This window comes from Melanaphis sacchari, unplaced genomic scaffold (assembly GCF_002803265.2).
Source record: "Melanaphis sacchari strain LSU unplaced genomic scaffold, SCAv2.0 Contig95_pilon_pilon, whole genome shotgun sequence".
NCBI classification, from domain to species: Eukaryota; Metazoa; Arthropoda; class Insecta; order Hemiptera; family Aphididae; genus Melanaphis; species Melanaphis sacchari.
In genome coordinates this window covers 566186-581733 of record NW_020271679.1, presented here as the reverse complement: position 1 = coordinate 581733, position 15548 = coordinate 566186, and the positions used below count along the sequence as shown (strand labels likewise).

At 26.8% G+C, this 15548-nt stretch overlaps 1 protein-coding gene across 5 annotated transcripts; it reads left to right on the top strand.

The window, feature by feature from the left end:
• Positions 1-1764: 1764 nt before the first annotated feature.
• LOC112603069 (piwi-like protein Siwi) lies at positions 1765-14065 on the top strand. 5 transcript variants are annotated; one of them, XM_025351476.1, is made up of 18 exons: positions 1769-1877; positions 8158-8519; positions 8581-8620; positions 8865-8984; positions 9624-9835; positions 10087-10272; positions 10337-10513; positions 10597-10752; positions 10819-10964; positions 11027-11135; positions 11251-11540; positions 11596-11750; positions 11822-11946; positions 12024-12192; positions 12393-12514; positions 12570-12727; positions 13591-13738; positions 13801-14065. In XM_025351476.1, the coding sequence occupies exons 2-18, from the start codon at positions 8169-8171 to the stop codon at positions 13915-13917; spliced, it is 2781 nt and encodes a 926-aa protein (XP_025207261.1). In that variant the 5' UTR covers positions 1769-1877; positions 8158-8168; the 3' UTR covers positions 13918-14065. The 5 variants fall into 5 exon arrangements, with proteins under 5 accessions (XP_025207265.1, XP_025207261.1, XP_025207263.1 ...); XM_025351478.1 differs by lacking the exon at positions 1769-1877 and adding an exon at positions 6092-6205; XM_025351479.1 differs by lacking the exon at positions 1769-1877 and adding an exon at positions 6259-6354.
• Positions 14066-15548: the final 1483 nt, after the last annotated feature.

Genomic DNA, 15548 nt, shown 5'->3' with positions numbered 1-15548 from the left:
CCTGGTTATTTTCAAAAGTACTGCAAATTTTTACTTTTGAATTAAATTAAATTTGTGCATCTGCTTCCCAGATATCACTCTCAAATTTGAAAATTGAACTATTGAAGCGTTTTTATTTCAATTGTTTCTAAATAGACGGCATTCACATGTTCAGAAACACACACACACAGAACATGCATCATTATAAACCAATACATCCTCTAATAATCTTAAATTTTTCTCCAATCATGATACAATTATAAATTATAAATACAAATTATAATAACTTACAACAGCTAATAAAACACTGATTATTTCCGCTGGACTGTAAACAAATAATATCATGATATTTTTTGAGAATATGTTTATTACATTATTTAATAAAAACAACAACACTACATAATTTAATCTTTGTTTTACTTTTATGATTTTTAAATACACATTGTCATCATTTATGAATGGTTCGTAGTGTTCATACTTCATTTTTATCACGCATGTAGACACTAGACTAATAGATTTAAATTCATTTCTAAATAACATTTTAGTATTCAATTTTGAATATCAGATATTTTTATTAAGGATGTTTGGAAACTAGATATGCGATAAGTCGTAGTGTTAATGCATGTTTAGATGTTTAGTATGTGTTTCTTTTTAATTTATAAAATACTTTAATATGCTGGGTTTTTAGTAAATTGTTTTAATGCACATAGATATTCCTCAGAAGGCCACTAATGTAATGAGTAATGACTAATGAATAAAACATAATTTTACAGTATTTTAGATAATTAATTTAAATATTACATTTTTTATGTAATATTTAAATTTATAATAGGTTTTCTATTTTTAACTATTACTGAAGTACGGTAAATTAAAGGCAATAATATTTTTGAAGGTTTGACATATCTATCGGATTTATATATTTTTTAATATTTAATTATGTTATATTCGACTTAAACAATAAAAATAAAATTTAAATTTAAAAGGATATAAAATTGTTTTGAGACAATATTTAGACAAATCTATGTACTAAACTCTCAATAATGTTAATTTTAATTTTTGCAATGGAAAATTTGTTACTAATATTACTCGAAAACATAATAAGATGATTTTGCGTTCTGTTTATGTTGCGTATAGAGTATTGAGTATTAGTGAAACTAAACAAAATTAATGTTGTATGCTTTTATTGATATTGTCATTTTAAAGTAAGTTTTGAACAATTAAAAAATGTAATATATACGTAGCTAAACTTACTTTAAAATGAAAGCATATGACATTTCCTAAATAATATTTTTACCTTTAAGTTTGATGTTAGGTCAATTGAGTCCAATATTAAAGTTAACATTAACAACATAAAATGTGTTCTACTGAACGCAAATTTGCTATAATGTACGTTAGTAAAACAGCAACAACACACACATAATATGTATAACGTTATCTCTAAAGGAATAGGAAAATATGTCAATTGCATTTACACATTTCCTGCTGCAGAGTTATTAATTATTATAGATCTCAGGGAAGACGACATGGGGGGGACGGGTTTCTATCGCTTTCGAATAATTTTTACGGCATGGACTATGGACACAAAAAAAAAAAAAACAACATAACATAATATTTTAATATTATTTTTATTACTATTATTATTATTGTCGGTCCGTCCCCGCGACCCGTGCCCTCTGATCAAAGGACGGAGTTTTGCACACATGTCTCCGCTGTCCATGCCGAGCGCCGCGTACGCTCATTGGCCCTTCCAGTTTCCAAATTCTAGTATACAGGTTAGTGGTTAGGTATTCTACGCTGCGCTTGTTTCATCGCCCGGCGGCCGGCAGTCGTTTTCGTGTCATACCACCGGTTGCTGTTGTTTCGTTTTTTTCTGTTGCGTGTCCATCTTCACTTAAAAGGTATGTTATTATGTCATTTGATTTGTTTATTTTGTCTTAATAGGTACGTTATAGAAGACGCGTCGTTCGCATTAAACCGTTTTTTATGATTTTTGAGTACAGGTACATTATATTTTAAGTATAAAAGGCTCCGGCACACGAGACGCAATCTGCGTACTTGGCTGCTACCGCAAACCGCCGCGATTCGTGTGTTGAGCCTTTAACGAGTATATTTTTGAAGGTTTGAGATGACCGGTTTAATATTTTCACTTGAACTCTTAACTTTTTTTTTTTTAATTTAAGTAAATTTTATATTACTATTCTCTTCCTATTATATTTTTGTATAAGATAGTGTTGTGATTGTATGCGTGGTCAAAAGAGAAAATAAAAATTGCGCAGATTTACTTTAATATGTACTGTTACAATTAGCATTAATTTCTTTTAAGTCCGGTAAGTACATCTCTATTATTGATGTGCGTGCCGTAAGGGATATTAGTTTTTGCTAGAGGGCCGTGAAATAATTTCATAATAATACCGAAAATGGCTATTTTCTCATTTATTTTTAACTGGTTAATATTATGTTGAAGAAGCTAGTCATTTAAGACGATTACTATTTATTATTAAAACAATTTTTAAAATATAAAAAGTCATTAACTTATTCTTTAAAATTTAAAAAATAAAATTATTAGTAAATTTGAAAGTCTCGTATTTGGCAATGTCTTGCATGGTTTGTAAATAATTTTTAATTTCTCTATTGCCGTATCGGAGTGGTTCTCTGGGCGTTCTTATAATTGTTTAGTGTAAAAATGTGGTGAATATGATGTAAATATTAAAAGCTAGAGGAAAAAAATGCGTTTAATATGCACAAATAATTGAAATAAATACTCAAATATGCATTAAAAGTTTTTATTACTTAAAACAATTTTAATCATGTCGAACCTTTCAACATATTATAAGTTAATCATCAAAATATTGAAATATAAAAAAGAAACCATTATTTTTGTTTTCATAGCAACTAATTACAATATAGGTACTTTCCCATTTTTTGTGGGATCATGTGTCTTTTTTTCAGTAATGTAATTTTGTATGTATTAACTGATCGTTTGGCGTCCATAGACATAATTGGTACAAATTTCATACAAGAATTTATCACAGGTGTAAAATTTGGGTGTAGGACATTTTCTAATCTTCCGATTCAAACATGTTCATATAAATTATTGGTTTTAGATTTGTTAACATTTCTCAAAAGCATTTGGTTTTTTTTTTATTTATTTAAACTTGGTTTCAAAAAATCAGTATACAAGATGTATGAACATGTTATATTTGAAGTTATTTATTACACAGTACTCGTCGATTGCATACCTAACAATGGATTACGTTCCCATTAGTTGTAAATACATTAGTTTCTTTATTTTATATGTATATGTTTCAAATCATTGGCTAATAAAACATTCAATATTTTTACGTATTTCTAATATTTCGTTAAAATTTTAATTGTTATAAACAAGAATAAAAATGTTAATAAACAGTAAACGAAATTCGATATACTAATGTGTATAATACGTAAATCAATGCGAATTTTACTAGTATATCACGATTAACATTTCACATTTGTAGTGTAACCAATTAATGAATACTGAATTTTTACCTACTTTAAGAATTATATTTTTAATGTAAGTAATTTTATATCAAGTGACTTAGTCATTTTTTTTTTCGTCAATATTTAAAAATCCCAATTTACAAAATGAAAACACGAAATAATTTCATTAGTTATTAAGAATGTAAAAAAATATATACATTTTATGCACTTACGGAAAAATATCCCCGACTTTCCAAATATGCAATTAGGTAAATGATAAATAAAATTTAGTCTATGGACTCGATTAGATTTGAATCGCCGACATTATTTTAAACCTGCGTGTATAGGTGCATATACTTGGTATGAACGTTCAAATTGCTTAAAATTCCTGTCTTCAGTTATGATACATCTCATTCAGTCTAAAACTTCTTCAAATTTAATTTTTACTAAATTTTCTTGTTGCGTCTTGTGAATAATGTGATTGGTTTATCAACAACTACGTGGTCAATTTGACGCCGGTTCAATCGGGTTCAATTAATTGTAGGAAAAGTAAAGCACTGACAAGAAATTGTCTGCTGACTCTTTTGGTACATACTTTAAATGTACCTACACAATATTGTAAATGTATTAAAAATAAGACATACTGAATGTGACATATTAAAGTAGGTTAGGTGATAAACATAATCGATTGAACAACCGGGATATATATCGATTATTAATATTATCGATTATGGTAACAGGCCAATTTTTCACTGAAATTATAGTAACTTGAGGTACTTTTTTTTAATCTAACTTTTTTAGAACCCTAAGCCTATAATTCCGAACAATGTAAATAATTGAATGAATAATAATTTATAATGTTTTAATTATGGTACACTAAATTATTATTATCGATGTTGTATGGTGTACATTATTGTTTTATTGTGTTAGGACAAAGCTTTCTTAAATAAAACAAAACTCCCAACACTTCTTAATTTTTAAATATGAAAATATATTAGCATATATGTCGGGAACCCATGGCTTAGTATTATGGATACGTTATGTTTTGTTTTGTGTTAAATATTCCTCAAGTCGAATTCGAAATAATTTAATGATCGTCAAACTAGAAATTAACCAAGATAGACTGATTTACTGACGGTATCCATCCAGATTAAATCGAAATGTCGTTCACAACATACTTTTTGCATTTTAATTATAATATACGCACAATAAATGATGCGTTTTCATTTTAATATTTCTTATTATGTTTAATAATTTGTTAATTTTAAAGTTAGAATAAAAATAATATTTAAATAAAAAATAGGATTATGATTTATGGACAATTTTATTTCAATTGATTATTATGACTTTCTGATAACGACTAATAACAGTAATAACTAGGGCTGGGATTTATATGTAATAAAAAACTAAAAATATGTACATATATACATGTAATCAAAATTGCCAAAATATGTAGTATAAAATAAAAATTATGTACTAAGAAATAGTACAAAAAAGTATAGTTAAAAAATATGTTAAAGTTTTAAATAAAAATACAATTCTAAATAATTTTTGATCATAATTGAAATACAATAAATTTATGTTTATGTTTAATCAATTGTAAAGAAAACAATGACAAACCATATATTGTTTTAAATTTTCAAAATTAAATGTACGGCGATTTGGTCTTAACACTAATTTATTATTAAGTCTTTAGTTTATAAATTATAATTTATAACTCGAAATGTAAAGATGTTTTCACAACCATGTGAACACGAGAACTGATAGTCTGATAGGTATTGTTGTAAATTCGTAAATATATTTTGTCAAATAATTATTGAACATAAAATATAATCTAAGATCATTAAGGTATGGTTATCGAACAGAAACAGATAAACTAAAATCAAGTTATTAATATTTTTTTTTAACCTACTTATTTCCTATATGCATTATACACTTACAATTTGCCGAGTACCGTTATCGAAATATAAATGTAAAATATTACTAAACCACCAAAATTGTCAACATTTATGAAGTATGTAAAAAAAATCGAAAATTTTACAAAGTATGTAAAAATATGTATTTATGACGAAATATGTAAAAATATGTATAATAAAATGTGTTTTATTTTATTGCAAATCACGCGAAACTAATGTATCATTTGCAATAATTAATTTATCGTGTTTCACTAAAAATATGTATTTACATACAATTCCCAGCTCTAGTAATAACATTACTTTTCCGAGTCGTCAATGACTATCATTATATCAAGTTGGAAATTTTGAGCGATATCTAGAGTATAACAATTTATTGAATATTGATTACTAATAACTGGATTATAATAATAATTCGATTTTGCTTATCACTACTTACAATGTGTATGTTTTGTAAAAATGCCAGTTTGTGTTTTCTTATCATACGTAATAGCTATCTATAATTTATGTTCTTATCAGGGTTAGGATGTGTTTATTGTTTAAAAATTTGTTTAGAAATAAAATAAAATTGTATCGTAATTTTTTCTATGAAATATATGTTTTTTTGTAGATTTCCATATTTATAATCATGGTGTAAATAATATAAGAATGATATTACTTTATAATTTACATATATACCTTTTAAAATAAAAAATATTATAAATTAAAAAAAAATTTCAAAACAAAGTAAATATTTAATTAAAAAATGTTCAGATTAACCACACTATTTGTTTGCATATCCTGTGTATATAAGTTCCTAATTAAGTACTATAGGTAGAATTTACCATATGCTTGGACTTAATCTAGATGTTGCAAAGGTACTTGGTCAGTCGATTAGCATAGTTATATCAATACAAAATGTTGTTAGGTGATAGATTTTTGTGTTCACTCTGTATCAATGTTAAATTTTCATTTCTATTTTATGATGAAGAACGTGGCAATCTAGTACAAACTGAATAATGAACTGGTAAAAATTATGTAATATTTTTCATTATATAATATCTAACTTAATAACTCTTCTGTAGACATTTTGTTCGTAGATCTAAGTAAAATTGTTTTAATAAAATAACAATATTGCTTATCTTCAATTTCTAGTCTGAGTTTTCTCATATTGTAAAGCGTAAACTTGAACAGCTGACTATAGATTGCCTATCATAATTTATAAAACCTTAAATGTCTATTAGTGTTGCGCTAACTATTAAATTAAAATATCTGCTTTTTTTTTAGAATTGTATTTTAATATAGGTGATAATTTTGACCATACAATAACAATGTAACATAGGTCTTTGTATTCTCAACAATACACTTCAACAACACATGAAGTAATATCTTATTAATAATTATAATAAAAGAAATATTTAAAAAACAAGAGTAGGTAATACTAGGTAATATTAGTTAATTATGTAAATAAGCAAAGAAGTTATTAATAATGAAAAATATTACAATAATAGACATTAGGTAATATTAATTACAAATCTCTAATCATTTATTTTTCCAACTTCTTATCAATGTATAAAAAATTTAGAAGATATCATTTTTTTTTTTTTTACTTGAGCCATGAAATCAAAATATGAAGTTTTTTCAGAATGTAGTATATTTATTTAATGATATCATTAATTCACTTTTTGTTAAATCTACAGACAACAGTTTCTAATAAATGTAGCAGACTTGATATTTGTAAATTTGTCAATTATCTTGATATTAATTAATCTGCTTTTAACAAAGTGGTTCCAATACTTTCAATGACAAGTATTTATAATTGAATTTGTTGAATAATTTAGTATAGTTTTTAGAATAGATCTTAGTTTTTTTTTTCTTTGTATTTGTGATAGATACTGGTAATTTATTCTTAAATATGTTAAACTAGAGTTGTAAAACTGTTACTTATTCAAGTTAAAGTATTAATTTTTAATTCATTTTTTATAGACAATAACTCAGTACAACTCATATTAGATTTTTGAAGTAATTTATAGGTTTTTTTCAAACTCTGCAGTTTTATTGCTACATTAATATTAACATTTACTTGGTTTTTTAAATAAGTTTACTTAGAGATATCTGATTTGTCTTTCTTATTTAAAAAAGTTATTAGATTTGTTTTGGGCAATTATTACCAAAGAATATAAAGTAAGATATCAGTATAGGATTAAACTTAAAAATATTTTTGATAGACGACCTAATTGAGAACCACCCTGTATTTAACTGTAATTAACTTTAATCATCATTTTAATTGTGTACACAACAAATTATTTTAGTGTCCATTTTCAACTCATAAATGAAATCATTTTAAGCTTTTTTTTGAGTCTAAAATCATCATGTCTATTCTTAGCAATCCGATTTCAAGGTTCAAAAAAGTCCAAAAGATATACTTACGATCGAACAGCTTGAAATCATATGTAAATAATTATACAGATTCAAGCCTTGCTCATGTAGGTCTGTATAATACACATATTATAACATTTAGTTGATTTAACATATTTGATAGATAAATTTATCCTGTCTAATGCTAGTTACCACAGTTTTAATATAAACAATTGTTAAATGCCAATAGGAATTTATGTTTAAAATTTTTATGTTTTGAATTATTCTGTTAATAAATTTTTATATGCTAAGGATAGGATAACATACTACTATTTTTTTGTTTATCATTCCTTTATGTGTCCATCTAACTTCAAATGATCTATAGAGTACTGTATATATTTATATACTTATGGCTTATATTTTATTCTAAGTGAAACATGTAGAAATTCAAACCTATTATTTATTTTGGTAGAATTATTTTAAATGGATCAAATTAGACCTTCGAGGGGAAAAGCTCGGGGACGTCCTCAGATAGCATCAGATCAACAGGGTTCATCTGGACTTTCTCAAGGAATTAGAGGACCTAGACCAATACATTCTACACAATTTATTGGACCAAGACCAATCATATCACAGCCAACACCTACTCCACAATCATTCCCAACACCAAGGCCAGGTGCAGCTATGCAACGTCCACCTCGTCAGATGCCACCAAGAGCTGCTGGTGCCCCGCAGCAAAGGGCACCGCAGCAAAGGGCCCCTAGACCTTATGCACCAAGACCTGTAGTTTCTAGTGATATAAGTTCAGCTCCCAGACAAGACCTAATGGCAGGAGTAAATATTCTTTTGAAATTTCATATTACTAGCACACTTTTATATGCAATGTTTTTTAAAGGTGCAACAAGTTACAGAAGGACTTAAAACTTTAGATGGAGGTAATATATAATTTGTATACAAGTCTGTATTAAGTTTATTAGGGTAGTTTAAAATAAATGATAAAACTCTTAATTCTATTAATTAAATTTCATGTTTATTATTTTGATCATGTTAAACATTAGTTTACTGATTATTGTCGTTGATTTTATAGTTTAATAATTGTTCTAATTTAATTACTTTTATTTTTAATTTCATAGATCACCAATAATAATAATTTTTTACATTTCTAAAAAACTTTCTTAGGAGGAGGAGATACACCATTACCTTTAGGGCGAGGCGCAGTACGAGGAAGAAGACAAATTGATCTTGAACATTATAGGACACCAAGGCCTCAATCTTCATTAGGAGAGAAAGGAAAACAAGGTAAAGTAAAAATTAAATTACTTTTTTTTTAAAATAAATTATTAATATACTTTGATAATTAGGATCTTTAACTCGTCATTGGTATTGGTGTTCATCCCGCTAACATTAGACTTATATTAGGAACCTCTCTATTTAAATAAAGATAAATTGTTTTGAAACTCCATATACATCTTATCTTAATAATTTAACAAAAAAACAGTATGATAACATTTATTAGTAGATATTATGATCTGTTGCATCTATAATACCGTGATTATGTTAGCGTCCTTCTCGCACGATACTGACCGTGTTATTATTGTTTTCTTATTACTTTTATTCACAGAATTTGAAAAAATGTCTACATAGTTCAGTGAGGCTGAGAATGATCGCATATTTTTGTATTCTAAATAATGTTGAAAGTAGAACTAATGAGTATACATTTTTTCTTATCAAAAATTGTTTTTAATTTTACGTATGGACAATTTGTTATTAGCAATAAAATATTTGTAGGATATAACTACAAAATTATTTTTATTTTACTATTCTAAATTTGTTAAATAACAGAGAGTTTGTTACTTGCGTTTTTGCTGTATTATGTTATCTGTATATTTATACTATTTATATTTTAACAATGTATTTTATTCTTTTAATTTCTCTCAGGAACTACTGGGCAGCCAGTAAAATTGTTGGCTAATTATTTTCCAATCACTTCATATACAAATTGGTGTTTGTATCAATATAGAGTTGATTACAATCCTGAAGAAGATAGGATTAGCACTAAAAAAGGATTATTAGCTCAGCATCGAGAACGTTTAGGAGGATATTTATTTGATGGAACAATGTTATTTTCTGGAAGCCGATATGACCCACCGGTAAGTAGTTGTTAAAAGTATGATCTATCAAATTTTTTATATTATTTTGTTAATTATTTTTATCATAATATTAGATTATAAGAAAATAGGATAAAATTTAGTAATGGATTAATAATTAATTGATTAAAATATTGATGGTAAAAACTAAGTTATATTTATTTGTGAAATAATGGTTTATTAAATGTTGAATAATTGATTTAATAACACAGCATTAAAATATGTTATAAATAAATTTTAATATGTTTGTTTAGAATTTTGAACTCACATCTACACGTCGCTCAGATGATCAAAAAATTGTTATTACAGTGAAATTCACGAATGTAATAGAAACTGGTGATTATGCCAACATTCAAGTCTTCAATTTACTTTTGCGTAATTGTCTTCGACATCTAAACCTAACGTTGATAGGAAGAAACTTTTATGATTCAAAAGCCATAGTAAATTTTTATATTTCAAAAGTATTTATTCGTTATTTTTCTGACTTTTTATAATTGCTTTTAGATTGAATTACATCAACATAAGCTCCAACTTTGGCCAGGCTATGAAACAACAATTGGCAGATATGAAGATAATATTTTACTATGTGCAGAAATATCTACCAAAGTCATGCGCCAAGACACTGTATTGGATTTTTTAAATCAGTGTGCTACTGATAGAAATCGTGACAGAGATTGGATGGTGTGTTTGTAATGTTCTTAGTGGGATTTCAGTTTAACTAAATTTTGATAAATATTCATTGGACTACATATTTTATTTTTTAGATTAAATTTAAAAGCGGTATTGTTGGTACCACAGTTATGACAAAGTACAACAATGAAACATACAGAATAGATGACGTAGATGAAAATTCGGACCCAACTTCTGAATTTAGTAAAAAAGACGGATCCAAAATATCTTATATTCAATATTACAAAGAAGTACATAATATTCATATTAATATTTATCATTATAAACCTAAATTAATGTATTAATTACTTTACTAGAAATACAACTTAACGATTCGAGGTGGCAGGCAACCAATGTTGATTTCTAAAAATAAAAGATCCATAAGACAATTTGGAATTGAAGATACATTGGTGTATCTGGTTCCAGAATTATGCGTTATGACTGGTATAACTGATGCCATGAGGTAGTAAATTTAAAATAAATTTTATTGGATTTATATAAATTATCTCGCGTTTTAAATTATAGAAATAATTTCACACTCATGAAAGATATGGCTACATATACCCGCATAAATCCCAGAGAACGTACAGAAAGACTAACAAATTTTGCAAATCGTCTTCTCAATACACCTAAAGTAGGTTATTTTCATTCTATGTAGCTTATAGCTACATCAAAAATTTATTATTTTTAGAAATAATTTAATTTTATGCAAACATTTTTTAATTGAATTCAATTATTTTATTATTAAGTCTGTAGCTGAATTGAAAAACTGGAACCTGACATTAAGTAATAGGCTTGTTGAATTAACAGCTCGTACTTTACAACCAGAAACAATTCAAAGTCGTACTAATAAGTATAACGGCGGTAATGAAGCAGATTGGACTAAGTGTTTACGTGCTTTACCTATGTTCACGTCAGCAATTGTGAAGCACTGGGTTATTTTAGCTCCAAAAGAAAATTGTCGAGAAGTTGATACATTTGCTCAATCTCTTGCAAAGGCTGCTCAAGGAATGTCATTTATTCTACCTAGGCCTGCTATGTAAATATTTTTAATGTAAAAATTTTTTTAAAACTAACGATTTTAATTTGTATAGAGTCCCCATGAATGATGGGAGATCTAATAGTTTTTTAATGCATATTGAACAAGTACTTAATGAATCAAATCCAGCATTGATTTTATGTGTCATTCCATCGTCACGTGGTGATGTTTATAGTTTAATTAAACGAAAGTTATGTATCGATAGAGCAGGTATATTTCTGATATATATGTATACAATTGTTAATATATTTGTTTCTTTTTATCAAAGCATTTGTTTTCAGTACCATCTCAAGTAGTACTGGCGAAGAACGTACAAAAAAATAATATGTCAGTGTGTACAAAAATAGCTATTCAAATAAATTGCAAACTTGGAGGTGCTCCTTGGCTAGTTACTATACCTAAAAAAGTAATTATAGTTAATCTATTAATATTACGGAGGAGTATATATTTTATCTGTAATTACTTTAACTTAAACATTTTTAGGGAATGATGATAATTGGTTTTGACGTATGCCATGATAGTCAACGTAAAAATATCTCATTTGGAGCTTTAGTAGCTAATATGAATGATACTCATACGAGTTATTTCAGTTGTGTTGAACCTCATGAAAGTGGACAGGAACTTTCTGTTCATTTTGCTACGGGCGTAATAAGTGAGTGCTAGCGACAATTTTCATCTATCTTCATACATTAAATTTTTTTATATAAGTTGGTAGTAATTTAACTCAATTGTTCTTTTTAATATTCTAAATTATAGATTAGAGTATAATGAAAATTTTAAATTGTGAATAATAATTTTATGTGAATCTGATGTTAAAACAAAATAATTCTACTAATTGATATTATTTTTCAGAGGCTCTGGCCAAGTATAAAACTATAAATGGTACATTACCTTCTTGCATTGTTGTGTATAGAGATGGAGTTGGAGAAGGCCAAATATCACATGTTCATAAGACAGAAGTCAGACTATTACAAGTAGGTTTGTTTAAATTATTTATAATTTTCATTTAATTAATTTTTATTTTCTTAGACTGCTTGTGAACAAGTGTATGGGACAACAGCTGTTCCATTTGCGTTTATTATAGTCACTAAACGCATTAGTACTAGATTTTTTGCTCCTAGTAAAAGTGGTCCTGAAAATCCTCAACCTGGTACAGTTGTTGACACTGTTGTTACAGATCCAACCAAGTAAGCTATGCTTAAGCAATTTAACATTTTTACCTAAATGTATACTTTTTAAATTAAATTAAAGAAACTTGCAAAGTAATTTGTGTGGGTAATTCACTGTTTTACATTTATTACTTTGGTGTGTATACATTCATATTATAAACTCGATTAATTGTATTTTTTCTTATAAAAATTTTTATTTACCTTAAGTGAAGAAATAGGTGTGAAAGCAGCAATTTAATATTCTAATTTTAATTATGACATATTCAATGTTGTAAATTAAAGAAAAATTAAAAGTGAAGTAAGAAAAATATTTTTAAAGAGTAAAAATAATCAAAGATATTTAATTACACATTTTAAGCTTGTATAACTTCTAGTATTTTTTCAGGTACAAAAGTCGTACAATAAAATAACATTTCTATATTCTTTAATCAATTCCTACTCTTACAAACTAAATATTGATCTTAAAAATGTCTGTGTAAACCGAGCTCTTCTATACTCTTGTAGTTCTTAAAGTTTATTCGGAATGAGATCGTACCTCGGTGACTTATTTCTGTGCATGGGCGTGGCTTTGTTTCACAGCGCTAGCCTTATGAGCTTTCGTGGTGGGAAAAGCATCTGACCGTCGTAAACAAAAACTGGTCGCCGCCGAGGAACGATCTCATTCCGATTAGACTATAGTATGAAATTAAATAGTAAAATACTAAGAAAGTATCAAATTATGAAACAAAGCTACTGTCGAAAACTATAATAGTTTGTTTAATGACTAGGTTGATTATTAGTCAGGACAAAGCTATTTAGATATGGAAACAACGTTTATCATACTATAGTAGAAAAACAAAGAATTAAACATGGTGGTAATACTTATTTATCATAAATTGCAGATATGATTTCTTCTTAGTTTCACAACATGTAAGACAGGGTACTGTAACTCCTACACATTATAATGTAATTGAAGACACGCTTAAACTTCCTCCCGATATAATGCAAAGACTTACATTTAAGTTGACTCATATGTACTACAATTGGTCGGTTAGTATATTTTTGTATTCAATTTTTATTATTGTGCACAATTAATTTTTTTTCTTATTTAGGGTACTGTACGAGTTCCTGCTCCATGTCAATTCGCTCATAAGTTGGCATTCCTTACTGGTCAGTCTCTCCGTCGTGCTCCCAACACTGGATTGGATGAATTGTTATTCTTTTTGTAATTATTTACCTTGAGGAAATGGAATTCCGCTTATTAATTACTTCTTTATAGGAATTAATATTGAAACATTTATATTTTAATTAATCTTTTATATTGTTTTACGATAAAGTGTTAATTTTTTTTTAGCTAATTAATAGCTATTTTTCATGTCAATTGATATTATTAAGTTTTAATGTTTGACAATTATATTCTATTAAGAACATTTCAATAATTTCTATTGATACTATTTTTTATTATTGAATAAAGTATAATGTATATTATCATTTTAAATTTATTGTTTTACCTTCCTAGTTTGTTTTTATTGCACATTAAATCTAGTTATCAAATGAATAAATATTGCAGGTTTCGTGTTTGATTTTCTAACAATTTACAGATTATTAACACATAATTTATGTTGCACTCAGCTAATTTGCTTAGGTAAGAATAACATAGGATCGTAGAGTAGGATAATGTAAATCAATGATACAGTCAATCAGTTGAGTTCAGATCATGAAGGTAGGGACAATAGTCATTTCAATATTTTTAATCAACATTAACTAATTTGATTCACTATAAGTATATTAACCCTATGTCTTATAGATAAATCAACTCGTACTTTGCTACTCCTGTGATCTTCTATTTACTATAATAGTGTACAGTATAATATTCATATTTAATCATGTAATAAACCTTTAACACGTATCGTTTCTATTGTGTTTGTCTATGAACATGGATCACGAGTTCTGAGACCCGTAGAATATAACCTGTAAATGTTATTTAGATCGGTTTAAAAACTTGGTTTGTGTAGTGGAAATAGCTAACCAACTACTCCTGAATAAAATCAGATAAATATCGACGACCACAAAGGATAGATGTATTGCAAATTCACTTCTATTATATGAGTTAGCTTGTAAGAGACTGATTGCACCTTAGTATTGATGCTAAACCTAGATCTCTGAAAAGCAGATATTAACCAAACTACAGTGTGATCACTGTTTAAAATACCACTCAATTTCTCATTCGGATGACCTCTTATTAAAGCGAATATTTTAGAGTCTAGGGGGTTCTTAATTGGACAATTTTTGATGATTTTCAAAATGTTTACATTTTTGGTGTAGGCATTCCGAAAACAACTAAATTTTTTTAAATGGAAACACTATTTTTTATTGGCATTCGGATTGATTATTTTTTTTTAAACTTTTCTTATATGAAAAGCTTTTTTTTATTTACAAAACTGACCAAATTAGAGAAGTCAACATTTAAGTTAATGCGTAATTTGTGTTTAATGAAATCTTTACTTAAATTCATTGAAAATGATGTAATAATGTTAAATTTACCTTATCTGTATACAAATAATAATATCGTAAGTAATCTGTATGAATATCTCATGTATGTGATAATTTTTATTTAATTGACTGTGTTAATCAAGCCGACAACAACGTCTAAATTTTTGAGACAATTTGAATTATGTTTAGAACATAATAAAATAATAAATAGAATATTATGCATTTAATTTCTATCAAAACCACGTCTCTTTATTTTCTACATTGTATTATGCATATTAGTAATTTGTAATAAATTTTATATTGATTATAATTTATGTGATATGAAAATGTATTCATAGCTGATAAACAAATTGTTATTCTATATCAT

What these genes read in the sequence shown, in the direction of transcription:
- LOC112603069 (XM_025351476.1), top strand. Translation starts at nt 8,169, where the DNA reads ATGGATCAAATTAGACCTTCGAGGGGAAAAGCTCGGGGACGTCCTCAG. An exon ending in ATATTCAATATTACAAAGAA is followed by an intron (nt 10,753 to 10,818) that starts GTACATAATATT and finishes TTACTTTACTAG; the next exon opens with AAATACAACTTAACGATTCG. An exon ending in ATATGTACTACAATTGGTCG is followed by an intron (nt 13,739 to 13,800) that starts GTTAGTATATTT and finishes TTTCTTATTTAG; the next exon opens with GGTACTGTACGAGTTCCTGC.